Source organism: Saccoglossus kowalevskii, chromosome 6, assembly GCF_978046115.1.
Source record: "Saccoglossus kowalevskii chromosome 6, keSacKowa6.1, whole genome shotgun sequence".
In the NCBI taxonomy this organism is placed as follows: Eukaryota; Metazoa; Hemichordata; class Enteropneusta; family Harrimaniidae; genus Saccoglossus; species Saccoglossus kowalevskii.
The window spans coordinates 20590495-20614268 of NC_140646.1; the positions used below are offsets into that span (position 1 = coordinate 20590495).

At 32.6% G+C, this 23774-nt stretch overlaps 1 protein-coding gene across 1 annotated transcript in view; it reads left to right on the plus strand.

The window, feature by feature from the left end:
* The first annotated feature begins 719 nt into the window (after nucleotides 1-719).
* The window catches only part of LOC102806541 (TBC1 domain family member 24-like), a 31705-nt gene continuing 8650 nt past the window's right edge, over nucleotides 720-23774 (plus strand). The window contains exons 1-3 of the mRNA XM_078013593.2: nucleotides 720-1388; nucleotides 3378-3682; nucleotides 19912-20013. Coding sequence (XP_077869719.1) covers nucleotides 1076-1388; nucleotides 3378-3682; nucleotides 19912-20013 — 720 coding nt within the window. The 5' untranslated portion in view covers nucleotides 720-1075. The remainder of the gene's footprint in view (nucleotides 1389-3377; nucleotides 3683-19911; nucleotides 20014-23774) is intronic.

The following is a 23774-nucleotide window of genomic DNA, read 5'->3' on the forward strand; positions in this document are numbered from 1 at the left end:
TCGGCTGTGTGCCGTTTTGGACTTGTAAAACATTTTTATATTGAACCGAAGATCTTGCATTCCTGAATGAACGTGAATGTTGAATGTATACTGATGGGATGAGCGTTGATGGAACTAAAAGTGCGCCCTCACTTAATGAACGACTCGAATAAACGAAAGTATATTGAGCGTAGTCGCCACTTAGCTGTGGTTCCAAAGTTCTACTTGTGCCTATTTTGTCATCTGTTGGCTTTTTCTGTGGTTTTTGAGATTTTTCATCAACGATTTTTTTTGGATTCAGACTGACAACCCAGTGAAAAAGTAGGTGACGATATATCTCAGATTTCTCGGAAAAAACAATACATGACGGACATATGATTGCAATAGAGCTATTTACTGATTTGCATATCTGAAAGAGCTTAACTCTCACTTTCAGTTTATAATTACTAGTATTTAAATTTATAAATTAATTTAAATGCATGTTTTGTGTTGTTGTTGACTGATCTCACAGCAAGGTGTAGTCTTTTCCCAGCCGAAATTAACGTGCATTCTTTCACGTGCCAATAAAAATTAAATTGTAACTTCTATAAATGATATAATGACTCATTTTTTTCCCGAATATCGACAGATTTTTCGAAATTATTTCGGACGCTGTTATATTTATGGTGTGAAACTTCCACGAATGCGTTGGAGAAGAGAAATTACAAACAATACATTCACTTATTCAATGAAAATGGCGATGAGCGAGTTAACGCTGTGATGCCGGGTGTCAGTGATGGAATTCTAGCTCAGCAAATATTTAAAACTGTATCTCCTAGGTAACGTGAATGGTAATCGCGACGGAGGGACTGTGAAGGCGAAGGCTCAACCTAAGACGTACGTACTGTATACATGATAATTAATGTCACGGTGGTCGCTCACGGTGTCGTCCGCTCAGGATTTACTGCTCATGATTGTCGGGTGCCAGCTTTGATTACCGTTGTATTTTTAGCGGAAGTTTCCGAAAGTGGCAACAAATGGAGTTTTGTTTTTATTAATTACCACGAAGGATGATTTATGTTGACCAATACTGCTGAAAGTTGTATACATCAACATTATGACTAGCGGCGAGAGAACAGAACCGGAGCTGGCTGCCTTTAGTCGATGGGTGGACGTCGGTAAAATACGCGAACTGAGTGACACTCCACCGTCGCTGTCTGCTGCTTCGACGTCTTCGACGACCAGCGACGGGAAACCTGACGTGATATTGCCCCATGATGTCACTGATGGCAAGAGACTGAAGCGTGCTATTCGTAGCGGACAGTGGCCACCTACCCATACAATACGACATAAACTGTGGCATGAAGTCTTCTGTAACCAGTCTACTGTTTCCGCATCAGTGTATGTAGATACTGCTGCCAATACTCAAGGTTGGTTGCTATTATTCATAAAGTGTGTTAACACACGTAGACAATGTGCTTGAAATATTTTCTAAGATGTACAAGGCCAAAACAAAAAATGTTTCAGGTGGCTTTTTATTTTGAATGGGAAATTGTCATTAAATTTGTATTTTTCATGATTTTTTTTCTTTTATTAAAATTTTCAAAAATTCTGACAAAAGAAAAGCTGTGATGCATATGTTTTAATCACCTGACCAAAAACATAAATAGTTTTGTTCGGGCCTTATTTCTTATTATTAATTATTAGTATTTGTTTTTATTAATTTAATTTGCACTCAATGGGAGAAATAAGCTAGGCTGGTTCCTTGGCCAAAATATTTCTAATGGTAATTATCAGTACGGTAATAATTTATAATACTGTATTAAAAAAAAATATGTGCTTGATCATCTAATATGCTAATATTCATAGTGTTATGTTTTAATGTTTATATACTAATGCTGTCTTCATCACTGTAAAATGAAATTTATTGTAGCCTAAACTTAAGCTAAAACCATGGATACCATAATCAATATTGCATATAGGATGAGTTATGGTGTTAGGGGAAAAAATAAGAATAGATTGAATCAATATATTTTTTTTTCTGATTATAGCAAATAATCAATTCAGTATAGTCAGCTAGTATTCATATCTAGGATTGCTGCGTAAAATCACGTGTGTTACTATTTTCTTTTATGGACTTTCATTCTGTTATTATAATTATAATTTTAATTCAGTAAGTAAATGTTCTATAAATTTCAACTTGTACATTTAAAAATGGGCACAGCTAACACACTTGAATTTTCTGAACTATGACTGGGTTATTAGACAGTCTGAAAGGAAAAACATTATCCATAATTTTTATTTGTTCTTCATCATTCATTTGACAGAAGCTTATAACAGAAAAATATCAATAATTTCTAATTTTTTTAAATTGTTCGAATGACTAACAATAACACATATGGTAGCCAAGGACATTTTTTTGTTATTCTGTTTCTTTACTATACACACTTAGAGCGAAGATATTTAAATGATCTAGATAATGCGAGCACAGCACAGTCTTGTGTTGCATGTCATGTATGTCTCATGTGAAGTACATGTTGAATACAAATTTTTTTTTTGTTTACATAAAATTAAAATATAAGCTGACTCATCAACTCTCAACACTTTATTTACTACAACAACAATTTATGTTCAAATTCAAGCTCACACCTGCAATTAAGTCGAAAAATTGAGAAACAATGCTGTCTTATTGTTGCCATGGCAACCACACAAAAAACTGAATTTGTGGCCATGACTTTGTGCAAAGTAAATTATTGAGTAAAAATTTCGGACTTATCATGCATGTATTATTCTGCATGAGTGTGTGCCCAAATTTGCTATTTTGTTTATGAGCCGAGGCCATGTTGAATAAACCCTTTAAAAGGGCGGTAGTCATCACACCACCCATGCCCGAGCTATGGGACCCATATGAACAAAGATGGCGACCTTCTGTTGTGCAGACCAATGAGTAAAAACTGAGACGTTACTAAGCTTTAATCATGTATTTTTTGTTAGTGATTGGAAGGCATCAAAAGGGTTATTGACGATAATTAGTGTACGTTGCCTCCAGGTCGAAATTCATACTCGAGATTTACATTACATAGCACATTGGATTGTGGGAAAATCAATGTTTATCAACATAAATGTTGCACATGCACGGCGGGATGACCACCACCCTATAAATGTCATGCCTTGAAAGTCACAGCATAAAGAAGCTACATCCTGACTTTTTTTCAAAATCTTATCATCAAAATTTTATAGTATACTCTTCCTCGGAGGTTGGTTATTCTTTAAATATTATTCTACAGCTAATTGTACATTGTATATAGTTAACGCTTGCAACTAAACAAAAATATAATATTTAAAAAAATTAAGAAAATCGTCCCCCTACACTAGTTCTTAATTATTCCACATATATTTATATTTTCCTATTGTTTCAGGTTGGCAAACTCATATTCCAGTATTTGTTGACAATGACTACATCATGACCTACGCTCTGGACTCTCGGGGACGATCTCTTGTGAAAAAGATCCTGTGTATAATAGAACATGTACACTCGGACATCACTTGCTGTCCATTATTGCCTGCGATCACAAGTTTATTATTACATTATATGGACGAAGAGGAGTGCTACAGTAGTTTGTCAAAATTGTTGACAAGTAAACAACCAAAGTTTGTCACACAGACGAGGACTGCTTTCCAGGCATCTATTTTAACATTTAGAGATCTAGCCAAGAAGTATGCAGTAAGTGTTCTTATGTTTTCCTTCTTTTTTTTAAAATTCAGTGTCTGTTGTGTTGATCAGAGAACTTTATGTCTTTATGCCTTTGTGTTCGAAAAATTATCTTTATTTTCAACAAACCAACTGCTTCTTAGTATATGCAGATTTCAATGTATGACTGATCCAGCATCAACTTTTTTGGAAAACTTTCCCTTTAGTTTAATTTCATTTTTGGTCAAGAATTGAACTTCACTGAGGAACAAGTTCCTTGTTTGATGCCCAATGAATTTATCTCAGTGCCCTTCAAGTGTGGTAACCCTCCCACCCCAATTCTGATCATACATGTCAATTAAAAATGTGTACACAACAGCTTTTTGTTGTTAAATTGAATTACATTTTCATGAAAAAAAAGCACAATTTTTAAAACAAAAATAAAAACCTGAGTTTATATACCACTTGAATTTTGGAAAACAAGTAGATCAGAAACTTTTTTTCTTATTTTTCATATATACCATTTTAATAGTAGGCTGTCACAATCCACGTCTACGTTTTGATATATGTAGAACACCATGTATACTGGGAACATGTACGATCGCGTCACTCTCGCTGAGACATGCAGATTATACATTGAGGGGTTTATTAAAACAATGGGATTTGACATGAAATATCCCACATTAATTCCCAATTTGAATCTTTAATTTCCTCTGAAGTGTACCTTCTGTGAAGTTTTGTTTCTGTACGGCTATAAATATTAAAATGAATCTATTAGTTGGAGTGGTGTAATCTTCCTAAAACTACATAACAAATTTATTACTATGTCACAGCTAACACTATGAATGTGTACACTAACACTAGGCAACTTGAAGAATCTTAACAAAATTAATTTGTATAAATTATTAATATAACTAAATGTAATATATAATATTATGTAATATAATGTTAATATATCTCATAGCCCTATCAGCCAATCAGATTTTTAGTGTTTGACGGTAGATATATTTGACTTCCCATCGATATCGTGCATTTTCAGTTATGTTTAATGTGAAATCGTGTACCTGTGAGATAAACACAACACAAATGAACAACACGAATATATCGGTTGGTCTAACCATAGTTATCACACTGTCTACGCACACTACGTATTTGAATGTTGTGTTTCCATTCTAGGATTGACATTGTCCACTGTCGACGTGTGTTTCAATTCTAGGATTGACTTTGTACACCGACGTTTAGTACTCTATTTATTTCAGCAAAGTAATTTTATTACTTATAGTGCATACATGTGGGTTACATAAAATTGTACGTTTAACCAGAAATATGTTATTATATTGCGTTTTATTTTATTGACCCCCCAGGATAGTGTGCTGTTTTTGTTTTTGTGCATTCGCATCATGTGTAAACATTGTGGATTCTGAAATGTCAGACAGTTGCTTGTAGTTAGTTGATACCTCTTAATCTTAAATGTGACAGTAACTCTAGAAGGGATTATGATATATAAATTCATACGACAAAGTGTGATGAAACCGCTACATGTGAATGGAGAACATTCTGGATGCTGTCATTGGTAACTTAGGCAAGCTAGATCTTGTTCATGCTACACGTAGTACAGGCTAAGATTTAAGCTGATTTAGGCATATCTCACATGTTTGCATTTCGGCTGAATCCAATTGCGTCCACGCACTGGAAGGGCCAGTCCTTAGCACAGGCTAAGGGGCGTCATCAGTCGGTGACCCTTGTTAAGCCGCTTTTTTGAAAAATCTCATCACTTCTAATTTAGCTTGCATATCCTGGTAAGCATTTGTTCTGTTCAAGATTTCGCTGTCTATACCCAGTAAATCTTTTGTCTCTTCGTCGCCCCAGTTTTCGTGAGGAAACAAAGTTTCGTACACACTGAGCTCGATTGTCATTTTGGAAATGAGAATGAGGGTGCTTGTTCGCACACACTTCGTTAGCCTGTGCTAAGGGTCTGGACAGCGTCTTAAAATCGAATTAGATTTTACCCGTGCTTTATATAGCATTCCTTAGCCCGTGCTAAGCGTTCACGCACGTCTTCTTAGCACAGGCTAAGGATTTCGATCTCTTAGCCCGTGATAAGGAGCTGTGCGTGAACGCAACTAATGTAGCCTTTTACAAAATGTTTGTTTTATTCGGTCAACAATATGCTCTCTACAGGTCAACAATCTTGTGTATCGACCTTGGCCGAGGTCAATATATCTATATCAAGATCAACTTGGCTATAGACATACATGTACTATTGTCTTTATTCCAATAATGTAGAAGGTGTTGTTGGGTCTTAGGAATACTGTACAATGAATAAACTAAATGTACAGTACTTTCACATAGTGTGGGATATTTAGAGTAGAAGCAATTACATTGTAAATAGAATGCATAAATTATTCACATTGTTGGCTGTTCTGTGCGTTTATTTATTTATGTATGTATGCATTTATTTATTTATTTAAGTAATCATGTCTGCATTTGATGAGGAGGAATGTTTGTATTCTAATTTTAAAACATATAATTTATTAAATGTGTCGGTGTTGGTTACCGACCATGGTATAATCTGATATTTGACATAAATTACATAAATTGTAGCTGACTCTTGAAAAGTCTTGAATCATGAACACCAAGAATTTTTTTAGTTAAAATTTTTTTTAAAAAGCTATTTTTGCCACTATTAATAACAAATTAAATTTAGGTGAGACATGTTTGTTGTCAAAATGATTTGAAAAATGAATAGTCAGTAGAAAAGATTAAGTGTCATGAATATATATGATGAACAGTTATGCTAGTCCTGAATGGTGTACCCTAAGGGTAGTACTCCACAGTGACTAGTCTAGATGCTTTACTCAGGTACATATATGCATAGCAATAAAATAAACAATATGCTCAAACAAACAGATGTATTAATAGTATATAACCAAACTGAACAATGAACTGAAAGAATCAGATATTTAACTTTTATATCAACCACTAATATATTCCAGTAGAGAATATTGATATAAACATTTGATGAGTAATTTTAGCTGCTTTGCTTAGATATCTGGAATGAAAAATTTATTGGAAATGTTGGTAGTTTATTTATTGTGCATTTTGCGCCATTATTGATGATGTTTAATTGTTGTATGCGGTTATTGGTAAAGTTGAAATCTATACAATGTAATTCAATAGAGATACTGTATCAGTTTATTGTACTATGTCTAAGTAGTTTCTACTGAATTTCTACGTCACAAAGAATTAGATATCATTCAGTCCAGCACTCCAATATTTTTGCCATTCAATTAAATGCTGAGATCAGAAAAGATACAAAAATATACATAATATATATATTTGACAGTCAGTCTGTGGTGTATTATTCAGATTATTCTAAAATGCCAGCTAGACAATAATTTTTGAATCATATTTTTTAATTATGTTGAAAATTTTATTCATTTCAGGCAATAAATTATTGATGCATTTCAAATTGTGTATATGAGATTACAATGTAATATTAAATAATAAATTTATTAAAAATAATATTCAAAGTTTGTTTTGTACGAGATGTATTTTATTTATTAGGGCGTTTTCATGTCAGTTTCCTGAAAATTTATATTCATTGCCATTCCAATACAAAAAATATTTTTTGTTTCCTGATAAAATACCGACGACCATATAAAATAAAAAATGGCATCCAAAATAATTTCAGAAATTCCTAAAAAAAAATGTTTTAATTTAATATTTTTTTTTTACATGGGTCGATAGTATCTATTTCATTCTCATTGAAACATGGATAGTATGAATAATTTAGCAGGAAGAAACATCTCCAACACATTGCTTAAAAAAGAAAATGTTGCAGATTTTTTCCCCCTACAAACCTACTGTACATACTTGACTAAAAAATGCATTTCAGTTGCAGAGTAATTTGTAAAACTAAATTGGTAATATTGATTTAGTTTGCTGTTGATGAGCCTCGTACGTTCTTGGAAATGATCAATTCCTAGTGAATGGGGATTGTATTACCGTTGAATTTCCATCAATCTTTCACTCTTAGAGCAACTTAATTGAATTCTGACTCAAAATAAGACTTTATACAGAGAACATTGTTTCCTCCTATTTCACATTATGCATTCAACTTAGTTGGAAATTGGATTTCCCTTGGGGATTTTAGGAACGAAAATTCAGCCTCTGTTGGGAATTTAATGAGCGATTTCTGTGTCTATGTTAAGGAATGCACTTGGCAAGATGGAACATGGCATTCACTGGCATATGTTAATTTCATAGTCATATTATTACCAGATTTTTACATTACTTGTACTAAATTATTCAAAATGTGTCTATTACAGTGAATGAGACAAAACCATATATACAATGTACATACATTATTTATTTATTTATTTATTTATTTATTTATTTATTTATTTATTTATTTTATTTATTTATTTCATTTATTCGTTTATTCATTCATTTATTCATTTATTTATTTATTTATTTATTTATTCATTCATTCATTTATTTATTATTCATTTATTTATTCATTTATTTTTTATTCGTTTATTCATTTATTTATTTGTTTATTTATTTGTTTGTTCATTTGTTCATTCATTCATTATTCATTCATTCATTTGCAATGAATCTATCAGAATACAGACAAAACCCATCAGCTCATACTATTCTTCTTCTTACATTATAATTCCTTATTGTCTAGTTGTTTTATATTCAGTGGTTTTCCTGGAACTGTTATGGAATCCTGCTGAAGAGCCTCCAGCTCGCACCATTTTGCTCACTCATTAAAGTTCATGATTTCAAAAGCTTTGGCAGCAAAAAAAAAATAATATGTATGGTACATATTGTGGCGTATTTGCTCCATAGAAGTGCATCTTTAGTAACTGAAGCTTAAATTTTTTTACCATGACACACTTTATCATAATACATGTATTGGCAGCCTAGTTATTTTAAGGTGTGAAAAACATTTTGTGGTACATCTTGGATTCAGATATTATTTTTTTTTATTGAAATATATGTATTTTTTTTAACTATTTTCATATCTTTTTGAGGGTCCTGAGATGCTAAAAAAATATTATTAACGATAAAAATGGGTTGAGGGAATATAATTTTTTCACTGGATCAAATTTTCACTGAAAACAGCAATTTGATTTAATAAATTAATACATGCAATTAATTTTCACTGATTTGCATATTCATGCATGGAGAAAAAAGTATTAGATATTATCCTTAAGGGGAAAATGTTTTCTAATCAAATATAATGCATTTAACAGTTTTCTATATACAAATTGCAATTTGACATTAAGAGAAATATAAGCCATTCGCTACCAGGATTTGTATACATAGGGAATACATAGAATTGAGAATTCTCTTGTCAATTCATGTAGTATTTTAATTTCTATACATACCTGCAAAGAACAGTACAATATTGTGCAGTGACATTTGTGGCACTTCAAATTTTGTTTCCCTACATGGTTTCTATGGCAACAAACCTTGTTGAAAGATATCTCATCCTACTAGAAAAAAAAATTGTAATTTCAAAACATGTCAATGGGAATTACATTTTCTGATAACTCTCTGAGCAGTTGTAATAATAGTACCTAGTCTAACTTGTTTAATATACTGTATATTTATATATTCTTTGTATGTGTAGCTCATCAAAACCATCAGAAATGCAGTTACGTTAGTCGGAGAACAAATATTTTATTGGTAGTTGCCGAAGGAGGCATAATTTGCCGAGTGTTTAATTTAATGTCAGTGTGTCATGGTTTGTTAAGTAGTATGTTATATTAAAATCTGATATAGTCAGTGAGTTCATGCTGCTTTACTTTCTTTAATATGACAGCGAGAATAGACCGAAAGTTACTTCGTATTTTCATGTAATTTAATTTTTACTGTACACTCTCTGGGGTGTAGAATTCTTGCTGAGAATAAATTCTAGTGAAAATGTGGTTTACCTGGGACCACACATTTGACATGCAACTTCGTTAACACATACTCTAATAAATATGTATAGTTCAGGCATTTTGGAATTGGTTTCAATATATATTGTGAAATACTTTATTTTAGTTGGAATTATTTTTCGCTGAAAAGACTTTTTGGGTGTTTTGTATTGAATTTATTTTCACTGATTTTTGACGAGTTGAATGTTAAATATAGGAAAAAAGGTATATTTTTCGGATTTTATTTTCACTGAATTATTCCTTCAGCAAAAATAGCGAAAATTAATTCCAAGCGAAAATAAAGTATTTCACAGTATATAGTATATTGCAACATTTCAACACCAATATTATTTGTAGAAAATACGAAGAAGATAATTAGAATTCAGGTTTCCCACTCTATATTACCAGGTTTTAAATGTCTTATATTGAATTTTTCAGGCCGTGAAATTAAAAATAAGTATACGTATAAATGTGTATGTTTTACTGTGATAGCTGCCAATTTTTTTAATTTTTTTTTGTGACTAAGTGGTGGCATATACCTGCATGAGAGTTGAATTCAGATTTTATCAAACTAACCCTGGGGTATATGTATCATTATGATATTCCTATTGAAATTGTAGAGGCATTTCAACATCACTGCAGGTACAATTCTATGTCATTAGGCTGGTCCAGCTGTGGCAATTGTGTTGTTTTAATATATTAATTTTTATTCTAATATGAATGCATTTTTACAATCTCTGGTTCTAACACAAAATTTTCTACAATTTTGCATCAGAATGTTGGCTTTTTCAAGTTCTTTCTTAACAAGTTTCATCATATACAACAATAAAATGTCCTGGTTTTGATAAATGTATGCAACCAGTCTGATAATGTGTCCTTGTTGTTACAATCAGACTACAGTGTATCTTGCCTTTGATAAACTTCTGAATCACAATACAAAACAAAAAGTTGCAAACTGCTCATATTAAACTCTGGAGCAGAATCCCACTAGAAAGTTGTCACCTGTATATATATTTTTTCTGTCCTTTTATTCATGGTACAGCTAAAAGGATGGGGTAATGAAACCACCTTTGCATTACTGCTCAGTGAAGACTTAGTTCTTTCAGGTTTTGTCTGCGTAGACATCTGGGCTGATTTCTTCAAACATGCATTAACTGATTAGCTAATATGAAAACAGACATAACCGTTTTCGTAATCTTATCGATTTGTTTCGTGATGCAATTTAATGTGGCCATTTTGATTCAAACATTTTTTGGAAAATGTGGAATTAAAGAAAAACGCTGTCTTACATGGTACCTACTTTTTTACGCTGTCAAATTCAATCATAATGGTGATGATAATTTGAATTTTCTATTTCTGGCTAATTTTATAAAAACCATTTGTCAATCATTTTGCAGTATTACGGGGTATTTTCATTCTACCATATTAGGAAATGCAAATTCGAAATATAGAATCATTATGCGCGTAAGCGTTCTCTAATAATAAAAACAAACATGGCTGCCACCAGGGTTGGACCGGACTCTCCACACAAAGACGTTTGCTGATTCTGTTCTAAACATTTTGAATATTGCCATTCCCATGGTGTATCTTTGTAAGGAAAAAATGTATAATGATAAGGCACAGTCCCTCAACACCCGGTTAGGAAACGCTATTGTTCTAAGGTGTGAATCGCCAGAGTCCCGTGTACAGTGCGTGTTTCGCTTGTGGGGAGAGAGCGGTGACGTCATAGCATTATCTTGGAGCTCGTTCGAAGCACTTCCGTTCAGTGCACGTCTACAAATATTGCGTGTTTTTGAGAAAAGCCCGTAAATTTTATTTAAAGTTGCAAGTCTCTGTGTGATCCTGTCGGTTTCGTGAAAAGGCGTGTGTAGTTTAAAATCCATATTCTTTATAAATAGCAGAGATTTTGATTTTGATTTCAAACTGTAGCTGCCTTGTTCGTTCATTGTTAAAGTTTGTGTTATGGAAACGTTACCACGAAAGTTTCAACCCGAGTAAATCGCGTTATCACGTCCAAAACATTCGCAGTCGTTATTAATTTATGATTTGATACTTGAATAATATTTATTACTTTGTGCACAAGTGCCGGGAAGGTGTTTATTTCAGTTGTTCATCTTGCATGTGATTTTGTCATAGGTGTTATGTATGAAACAAGATGGCTGTTTGGTGTCGCTAATAAAAAATGTTGTTCCGCGGGGAATAGAAACAACTAAAACTTAAAAGATGGAATTATTTTTAGTTTTTAGATAACCAACCCGATTTTATGTTGTCGAGGACCCATTCTTATCATATAAAACAACATAATATCATGTTACTCGGAACATGTTAGCAGCAAAACTTTCGTTTTCAAGATGGCGACATCAACTATAATTATCGCCGTTATGCTGAGAGTATCCGATTGTATCAACCCTCGCATATGCACATTTCGGCTTAAACTACCAAATAGTTAATACTATTTGGAGGTTAGATATCACAAAAAATGGATAACATTATTTCCATTGCTGTTCTCTTATTTTTTCATTCGTTTTTTTCCCATTAAAATTCAGTCTCGTTTGTGGCCAGATTTCAACCGGAAGCCATACACTTATCAGGATGATATACAAGTTAAATAGATAGGAACGTCCTAAAGGATATAATGTCGTCCCAATCAAATCTACTGTCACTGAAATCGATGAAATCGTCATGTTTTCCCCGCATTTCGATATATAATAAAATACTCGAAAGAAAGTTGTAACTTGTCAGTAGTGAACAGGAAAATAAAGTTGTGTGCGTCTGCGCAGAAATGAATCGCAAGGTATTCTGGGTGAAATTGATGTCATACTATATGTTAATTTTATGTTAATGTTGACAGCGTGGGGATTGTCGGTATGCTAATTTTACGAACGCGAAACGCGCATTGTGACAATAGAACTCGGAGCGTTTCCTAACAGAGTGTTGAAGGACTGTGGATAAGATTATGACGTGAATACAAAGCATGCACTCAGACAGTACGTCGCGCATCGACCGCTGCACGTTAGTTGGTACCGTTGTACTGTCTTCGTGCATACTTTGAGGTATCCTCAAAATAACCTCATAGTATTGTCTATATGTATAGACATACCAGTGCCTTAGTATACTAGTACTCTGTTATTAGTCCCTGTTCAGACGCAGTTCGAAAACGGGGACTTATGTTTTGACCTCTGTGCGTGCGTCCGGAACTGTATCTTAGAAATGCCTGGACCAATCACAATCAAACTTCACACATACATCATACATAATATTATACATATGCACGTCAATTTGTTTCACGATCTGATTCAAGATGGCCGAATGGCAACCATTTTTGTGCTACAGATGGATTTTGTTCAAAATTGGTATATACGTTAGACATTATAGGAACTTGATGCAATTCATTTTGTTTTTCAGATAAGATTAAAAATGGCTAATTGGTGGCCATTTTATTGTAATGAATGTGGTTCTAGTGCCATATCTCTGACTTGCTTTGACTGATTATGTTCAAATTTTAAATATTCATTATAGATCATGTCATAGATTATACAGATATATTGGTTTGACGATCCTATTAAAAATGGCCAAATGGTAGCCATTTTTGTGCTAAAAAATCATCAAAATCATTTCCTGGCTGTTTATAGATGGATTTTGTTCAAACTTTGTATATACAATGGACATTATAGGACCTTGATGCACATCATTTTGTTTTTCAGATACATGTAAGATTCAAAATGGCCGACTGGCAGCCATTTTGTTTTAATGAATGTGGTTCTAGTGCCATATCTCTGACTTGCTTTGACTGATTATGTTCAAATTTTATATATTCACTATACATGTATTCAAAATGGCTGATATTGTTTTAATTAATTTAATTAATGCTGTTCCAGAGCAATATCTCTCAATACTCGTTTGACGATCAGATACAAATGTCAATCATTTTAATGTTAAACAATCATCATAATCATATTCCTGACATGTTTATGTTCCAGCTATATTACTATAAACAAATTTATATATCTTAAATTCGATAACTAACGAGGACTGTGTCATGCATGGCTTGTTTTAATAGTCAATCACATGCAGTAATGATAGACCACATTTTTTTATACAATAAGTCATATTTTAATGATTCAATACACAGTGTGTATCTATTGGAGAGGGGATTGTAATAGTTCAATCCTATTGTATGGAATAACAGTTGTGAGGATGATTGCAATTAAATATTTCTTCATCTGTAGAAAAGCAGAATAAGCTTATTAAAATAGTCACATACATATTGTACAGTAAATAATTCAACTAGAAATAGATGGAGGTAATTAAATGTAAATAGATTTGCTCTAAGATGCAGCTTTATATGGCATTGAATGTAATTCTATCAGCAAACTAATGTATTAAATACATAATCCTATCTGTTATAGATATGCTTTGGTTATTACTTTGATATAAATTTGTATACTATTTTGTAATTCAGTACTAACTACACATGAAGGGAAAATTACAGAACAACAACAAATCCTCTATAAATTGTTGTTATATACAGGTATAACTCATTTCTGCCTTTTTAAGTCTGTATCAACTATATAGTCATTTCAAGATTTTTGATTTTCAAGTATTTTTGCTAATATTTCGCTGTTGGGATTGGGTGCTTAATCATGTAACTATGGTGCATATCCATCACATTTGTGACATTTTATTTATTGAGAAATACCACTGATATGATACCGGTATGTTTAACATCACACATCAAAGAAAAACATTAATTGGCATACATGTACACTTAAGTAAGCATATTTCTGTAAAATTACAATTTCAGTCTTATTGGCACTCATACACATGTAGTTGTTTATTTGGTAAGAAGGTTATCACCTGTTTAACTTATTAATAGAGCTGGTTAAAAAAAAAATATTTTTTCATTCAGTCATTCATTATCTCCTTCATTTTCTGAGATAACCTATTATACATATATTTTTATCTTTTTTATTTGTAGTAGTCTATAAAAATTTGTTTTTCATGTTTTAGAATTCTTTTAGCTTATTTTGTTTGTGTTATTTTGGACTTTACACTAGCTCTGTATTGTGTATGTGCCAAATAAAATATCCTATCCTATTTTATCCTATCCTATCCTATCCTATCCTATCCTATCCTATCCTATCCTATCCTATCCTATCCTATCCTATAATGGGACATGATGTTACCATGGAGATATGATGGTAGATAACTTTGATATTAATAACCTGTATAATAAATGACGTATAGAATATGAACCTGTGCATGAAATATAATTCATGTGATGTCTGTAAGTATTTTTACAGATTATTGAATGACAGCACAGTATGTATGAGTAACAAAGTGTGTGAATGCATAACTTGGAATTCATTCATTTTCAACAGTTTTCAGCTGATATAATAATGTCATTATTGCACTTCTTTGGTATTATTATTCAATTGTGATGGTGTTATCTGATTCGGTTGGTATAGTTACCAGGTGATATTCCGTCGATGATGAGATCTTTTCGATTACTATGATCTCTATATGGGTTATCAAATGTTATTTATTGTTGATGCAAGGTTGGTTGCTGGGATACATGTATATTCCATGACACGTATATTAGAAGACGCATATGATTTGAAATTGTTGAGAAGCCATGACCTGCCCTCTCAGTGTGAGTAAACTCACAAATGCCTAGTTATTTTACTTTGTAATAATCTCCTGCGTAGTTACCCGGGGAAATTAGCCAATGTTACACTGTGCAAGTAAATTATAAGTGCCGTGATTGACATTCCCATATTTTCTAGAACTGATGTTTGATTTGCTTGTTTGCATTAGGAACATCAACATTAAAATGACTCTCATTTATACTGACATTCTATAGAGGTGAAAAACCCTTCTTTTTCTACTATTAGTGTTGGGCTTTCTGGTCTACAATCCCAGACCACTCAATCAACAAGCAAGTTTCTGCAAGACTAACCGAGAGGCATAATGCTATTTTAACAAGATACATAGTTTTCCATTCTTGTTACCTCTGAAGGAAACAGGAACTGTGTATTTTTTTCACTTGATGGGCAATTTAAATCTGTCCACTCATGCAGCAAAACTCTCATTTTAACATGTACAATGTATATTCTTTTGGGAATTATTGATCAGAAACATATATTGAATTAATTGAAAGGATGAAAACAACATCTGCTTCATCATCTATATATGTATGTGTGCCTCTTCATTAACTGGCAACTGATGTCACATTGATGATAAATGACATTGTTGCCATGGTAACCAGTCATTGGCACAGGTAATTACATTTGTCTGTTACCTGTTTTTGGATGTCTATTAGTTATTTATAATACCGGTACTGTAAAAACATTTTATTTTCACTTGCATTTATTTTTACCTTTTTGATGCTTTGAGTAATTACACTTGATTTTTTGTTAACAAATTTGGCGATAAAAAATGAGCTCTATTATTTTACATGTTCACATAGATTTAATTTAGCGCATTTTACTTAATCGGTGAAAGTAGCGAAATTAAAAGCCTGCAAATAATTACTGCATTTACAGTGGATCCCATAGGATTGTTGACTCACCACTCATTAGACCTGTCCACACTTAATTAGTAATAAATCAAAACTGGTCACTTTGTGTCCTACAACTCTGGTATGTAGAGCTGTATGTACATGGCTTCCTACTTGATACTGAAGAACCAGTAATATATATATTTTTTTAATTTCCTGATTTTCATTACAAAATTAAAAATGATGCAAACATTGTGTTACTCAATTGCAGTTAAATGTTTGGGTCTTCAGCAATTGCTATATGCCAAAAAAAAAATTGTTTTGTTGCCCTCAGCGACCGTCCGAAAAATATGAAATATCCGGTCGCGCTTTTTTTTTTTTTTTTTTTTTTAATAGGCCCAAATATTAAAAACATTTAAGCAGTAAAAAAGTGTTTCCACTAAAAATTAAGGATCCCGGACTGTTGTTTGATCCCCAGAGTCCCCGTAAGTGGCGACTTTGAGCGAGCCGCAAGTTGATCTGTATTTCTCTGACATGTTCCGAATACTATGAAGTCCATATACCTTGGCTATTTACGATAATCTTAGTTTTCACAAATTTTTAAACAAAAATCCGACCGACAGACAAAATATTTCGACTTGAGGGCAACATAAGTTGTTTTTTTTTGGCCTAGTTCGAGAGTTGGACATACCAGTAATACCCAGTAAAGATAATTATAAAGTATGAATTCATTCTTGAGCTGCAGCATTTTTAGTTTTGATTTTGACTAGTCTGACAAGAAACCTTGAAAAAATCGTGAAGTTTAACAAATTTACAGTATGCAGTCGTCTTGAATGTCAGCAAATAAATGCATGATTGTGTTAACTGGCAAATCCATTGCTGTTTTCTAGCTTTATTTGATGATTGTGTTTGTTATAAATTTAATATCAACCGTGCAGGTATAAGCAACACTGTAGGCAAAACTGAGATTTATTGTATAGTAATTAATTGCATCTAACCACATTTTACAGCGAAAAGACATGTTACTGCTTTCTATTTCAATAAGGTCTATTTTTTGTTACCACCAATAGGTCAAAAAATTTAATCTACATGTATGTACCGTAATATTAAATTGAATAGGTTTAAAATTAAGGAATTAATGGACGATGAAAGGTTAAGCGTTAACCCCCCCTTTTTTTTAATGCCTTGACAACCCCACAAAATAGCCATATAATTCCAGCACAATATCAATTACTCTTTTTTATTAGTAGTGCTTTTGCTTAATCAAATGACATAGGTGTGCCTATGGTCGAAATAAATCTTATTTTAATGATCAAATCCTAGTATACAATACATATTTTTTTGATAATATAGGAAGTCATAGTGACTTCCCTAAAATATTGTGGTTGGTGCTTAAGTCATCAACTGGTAAACATTTCTGAAGCAGTAATTTACTGGTTTGGTAAGCCACAAATAACTAGCAGAGCTCCTGGAAATGATTTATAGCTGATTTCTTCCATGAAACACATATGAATATCAGTTTTATAATGTGTTATAATGTAATATTGCAAGAGTTATATCATAATGGACTCCATTTAGTTTTGACAGATTGTAATAATTTTTAAAAAGGATCGAGTTGTGTGCTTTTACAAGCCACATGGGAATAATCGGTGGTTGTATCACTAATACCGTCAAATCTGTATTAGAAGCTGCATCTCTAATAGAAGACGCTCCGCTCCCATTCTTTTTGAACAATTGAGAACCAAAAATTCATCATTTTTCATGTGTTGATGGCTCTAATAGAAGCCGCATTCCTTCTGTAGCATTGTACCATTTTAATAGAAGTCGCGGCTACTAACACAGATTTTACAGTATAATGCCATTGGGTGAACCATAAATTTAACATACTTGCTGGCAGCACAATCATAAATATTATAAAATGCATTTTGTGATCTTTCTGACGGTAAAGTTTGATTAGCTGATGTTGACTATACCCGCTATTTGGGCCTCACTGGCTATTACTTTCATGTTTTGCTACATTACTTAAAAAAGTTAGTGGTACCTATGCAGTAACTGATTTTAAAAATCTTCTAGCTACAAAAATAAAAATGTTGAAATGAAATAAGAATGTAGTGGAAATGATGAAAAGACGCTATCAATTTTCAGACCATCGATGTAATTTTTCTCTTTTGAATATGCAAATTAGTTATTAGTTAGTTGTGATTTTTATTCGTGTATACATAAAACGATTGGTGATTCGCTCTGCTCAAAAAACAAACATCTTTTCAGCCTTTGCCATGGTAGGCTTTGAATGTTAAGCTAATGTCAGTTTAAAACTAAAACAATGTCTGTGCCAGTTGTCTCTCGTGACTGAGTCTCGTGACTCGTGACAAGACTGATAGGTAATACATTTGGCACAAAAGTATTCAAAAATCAGTTTTTATGCCGTTGGATTTTACCACCCATTTGAAGTGAAGGTATGGCCTGCCTACCAAATATGAACGAAATCAGCCCAGCGAAAAAATCACAGAAGAGTTAAAAAAGCTGTTTCTGGTGAAAAGTTACCCCAACTCTGAGGTCAAATTTTTCAGTAATGAAAAAACAAAAAGTAGCTTTGTACCCACACTCAAGCTGGGTAAAATTAGTTATGTCTGTGCTTTTTAATCCTAAATTTGTAGGAGGAGGATACATTTAGTGTAAAGATATTAACAAATCAGTTTTTTTGACTGTTGCTATGGCAACATTAGGCCAGAATTCTTTTCAGATTTTACCACCTAAATAGAGTGAAGGTGTGACCCATTGACGCTGCAGGTCGGCGTCTTCTACACCGATCTGATGCATATCACGCAAAGTGTGCCGGGAGTTTGTTCGAAATTTCGAACGTTTGGAAGACAATCGTCGATTATCACGTATTTTACGGATATCGTTTCAGGGACCTGTTTACTAAATAATGATAAATGAAACTTAGAAAACTTGTAAGAACAAACTGGGCCCAAATTGCGCAAATTGCAATAAGTTTACGCTGCTAGTGTCTGGTTCGGATGGAGTTCTATCGCGTTCAAGGACATTCTATTTTCGAACTAGTTGAAACCAGAAATTACGCAAGTAAACAAATTTCAAACTTCAAACACAAATTTGATTATCGTTATTATGTGTTAGTTTCTGTTGTTTCAAAGATTGAATTATTTATGACATTAATATTTCACTCACTAAACAATATTTCACTACAATACGAGATCAAAAAGCAACTTAAATTGAAAAAAAGATTATCAAGTTCCGTGTATAAACACTAGTGTAAAGAAGCGGCGGAGCGCTTTTTTAGCCAAAATTGACTAGTAAGGCGTCATATGACACAGGTCTGTGCTGGGACAGCGCTTCCTGTGACGACACAACGGGTGTGACCTGCCTGCCAAGTTTGAGCGAAATCAGCCCAGCCAAAAAAAAGTCACAAAAAAGTAATACCGGTACATGAAAACTCACATGCAAAAGTGATTTTAAGGGCCATCCTAGCAAAGCGAATCGGCAAAAATCTGATTTGAGAAAATATTAAATTCCTAGCTGCTTGCCAAATATTATATTGAAAATGTGTTCTACATCAAATTAAACTGATCAATATGTTTGTTTTCTACCAATCACACTGCTTTATATTTTTTTGATCAAAAGTGGGTTTCCAGTAGTCACATTACAGATCTTCTCAACAACTGACTCTTAACTTTTCTTTCCTACAGCATGCATGACCAATGCACAACAACCGGTCTGCTAATGTGAGAGCATTAGTATAGGAATTTCAGTGTGTAGATGCAATTATCATTTACATTTATTGTGGTATATTTGTGTATTGTTTATTGCAGGATTCAGCTCACCAACATATCAACAAAGCCGCTGAGAGTGATCGTCAGGTATATGGTGAATGGATGTGGTGGATCTTTCAATATTTACCATTCACACATTTGGTAAGCTCTTTATTTGTCTTTATCTAACCTTTTCACCCCCAGACTTTGTCGCCCAAATTTTTCTCCACTTTTTTCTTATATTCCTAAATATTTCTGGAAATGAACCCAAATTTTGTCATCAACAGACAAAATTTAAGTCAATTTTCAGTTTTTACTCAAAAAATTTGCCTGTTTTTGTCCCAATCATTTTGAAGGAAAGTGCAGACTATAAACAGGACGAATTTGTAATAAAAAGTAAGAACTGGTGGTGAATAGGCTAAAGTAAAACAAATTGGTTATTTCAACATATTTATCTGATATTTTATAAGCTGTTATAGTGTAGTAGAATGCTGAAAAATGAAAATTGGACCGAAAATCAGAAAGTTAGTATACTGGGTTGCGCCTGAACCTTCGCCCATCATCAATGTCAAACTATGTTCACATTTGGCTACAACAAATTGTGTCTTGTCCAAGTATAAGATTTGAATATGCTACATGATGTCTATTATATTTAAAGCAGTACATTGTATGTGTATTTGGTTGATCTGTCAGACTGAATTACTCTAATTATATTGAGCAGCATATCTTGCTGATCTGTTAGACTACAGTTGTCATGTACATACATATTCAGTATTCAATTCCCATTTGCTTATATTAAAAATACGCCCGAGCTTGTCTATCGTAATATGAATAATTAAGAGTTGCCATGACTGGGTAGAATAAAGTGAAGTGATTAATGTAAATGCTATATGCCAAACTGGCCCAGTATATCACTTTTTATGATTTGTCTTAAATCAGGATTTTCAAGACCCTTGACACATGTTATTCGTGACACAATATATAGGAATGAATTCTTATGACTTAAATGTGACTATTAAGCTTGATTGCAAAATACAGTACTAATAAATTAAACAGTACGCCAATATAGTCCATGATATTAGCATCATTTTATTTTTTATTTTACACAATCATCAGTGCAGTGATTTTAGCTTTGATTTCATTTCAGTGTAATTATGTTATTTTCGGGAAAAAAAATGTTAAAAAATTATTGCTATATTAAAATAATAAATAATTACACTGTCATCATCTACTCTGCATATGGTAAGCCATCAGTAAAAAAAGGCAGAGAATTTCATCTGAGAATTCCTGTGAATGTATTGTATTCTAGCATTAGTCCTTAGAGTATTGAATAGCAGCTGTATCCTGTGCATTATAAGGTTATTTTTAGTATGAATTCATGTAGTGAATTAAAACTACTGTTAATAAAATACGGATATACAACGCAAAGCATGTCACATGAAATATTTAATTTTTTATTGCTGGTGCTCTAAGATGAATTTTTCAACATCTCAGAGTAATAGACTTTATATAGTTTTGACTTATTGTGTGGCATGACAAATATGGGCTAATTTTATAACCAGTCAGTCATTCGTGAGCTTGTCCCAGTTTTTTTATGAATTCTCTACACATACTCATATTACTGATTGTCTGTCGTCACTGATATCATCCCCGTAAACTTGTTAGCTCTGTTGTGGACTTTGTCAAGCAGAGCTAATAATTTTAATGATTGCCCGTCATCGACCGTCAAATGTTTTTGTCAGTTTTTAGTAAAAAAATATATTTTCAAATTCTTATTCAAAACTGCAAGTCCGATTGCTTGGATCTTATATAGGTGGACTTCTTTCAGATTTGTTCATTTCATGATGACATCTTCAATTCTCTAATTTAGATGAATATTTTTTTTATTTCTAATGGAAATGTGCGTTGCTAACAGCAGAGCTATCTCATGTGAGAGGCTACTTGTTTAAGTACTACATACATTCATTTGTATTTTTCGTCTTGCCATTCTATATGTATTTGAAACTTTATTGTATTTTAAAAATCCAGATCCTGAACAGGATATGATTTCAATAAAGGCATTACTTACTTACATTGTACAACTACAGAATCAACATGGTCATAATATTTATTTTGTCCCTGTTTGAATCCCATAAATGGTGACTATTGTATGCATTCCATGCTTTAGTGTTTGTATCAAGACATGAGGTAACATGCAAATTATATTTTTGACTCCTGTGTGCGAAGCACACAATGGGAGTCTTTGCAGTTAGTGTGTCTGTATGTGTGTGCGTGTCTGTTCCACTGGTATCTCAAGAACCATACATTGATTTTTGATGAAACTTGGTGCATAGATACTCTGGGCCAATGCAAAGATTTGATTAGGTTTCGGTAAAAATCCATGCATATTAATTACCTAATTTGCATGATAATTAGCTGATTTTTAGCTGTTCCATGACTTTTCAACTGATATCTAAAGAACCACTCATTGGATTTTGATGAAACTTGGCACATAGATGCTCCAAACTAATGCGCAGATTTGATTAGTTTTGGGTAAAAATCTGTGCAATATTAATTACCTAATTTGCATAATGATTAATCAATTTTCAGCTTTTCCACTGGCATCTCAAGTACTAATCATCATATTTCATTAAAACTTGGTACATAGATGTCATAGGACACTGCACAAACTTGATAGTTTTTAGGGTAATATCAGTACATATTAATTACCTAATTTGCATAATTAATTAATTTTCAGCTTTTGATATTTCAAGTACTAATCATCACATTTCAATAAAACTTGGTACATAGATGTCATAGGACACTGCACAAACCTGATAGTTTTTAGGGTAATATCAGTACATATTAATTATCTAATTTGCATAATTAATTAATTTTCAGCTTTTGATATTTCAAGTAGTAATCATCACATTTCAATGAAACTTGGTACATAGATGTCATAGGACATTCACAGACCTGATAGTTTTCAGAGTAATATTAGTACATATTAATCACCTAATTTGCATAATTAATTAGTTTCCAGCTTTTGATATTTCAAGTAGTAATCATCACATTTCAATGAAATTTGGTACATAGTTACTGTGCAGACCCCTGATTAGTTTTTGGATGAATATTTGTGCATATTAATTACCTTATTAGCATAATTAGTTAATTTTCAGCTTTTTGCCTGATATCTCAAGTACTAATCATCATATTTCAATGAGACTTGCTACATAGACCTTCTAGGACTATGCAGAGACCTGATTAGTTTTAGGGTAAATAACTGTGGATATTAATTACCTAATTTGCATACCGGTAATTAGTTAATTTTGTCCATGAATGTTACACTGATATATAAAAAACCACGAATTGGATTTTAATGAAATTTTTAAAGAGTACTCATCATCACATTTCAATGAGACCCAATAAGTTTTTGGTAAATATTTATGCTTATTAATCACCTAATTAACATAATTAATTAACACTGATATCTCAATTACTGATCATCACATTTGAATAAAATTTGGTACATAAATGCTCTAGGACAATAGATTAATTAGGCCTGATTAATTTTGGGTTAAAATTTGTTCATATTAATTCTCTAATTAGCATAATAATTCATAATTTGTTTGTTCTGTTCTGTTCATATTAGTTACCTGATTTACAGAATTAGTTTTCAGCTTTCTCATGTACAAGTAATTTTGAATTAATTTTTAATGTGTTTTCAATACTCTCAGCACACAGGAGCTCTTTCCAAGCTTTCTTTGATTTTTATTTGAAACTTGATTTCTGTTTTGTCATAATTGCCCCTGCATTCCTTACCTGGTTCCAATTCAATCCCACATTTTGAATTACTGCTCTCATTTTATTTTGCATTTTAGTCAAAACTGGTCAATTGCTACATATATTTGAATATACTTTGAAATTAAATAATCACAGTTTGG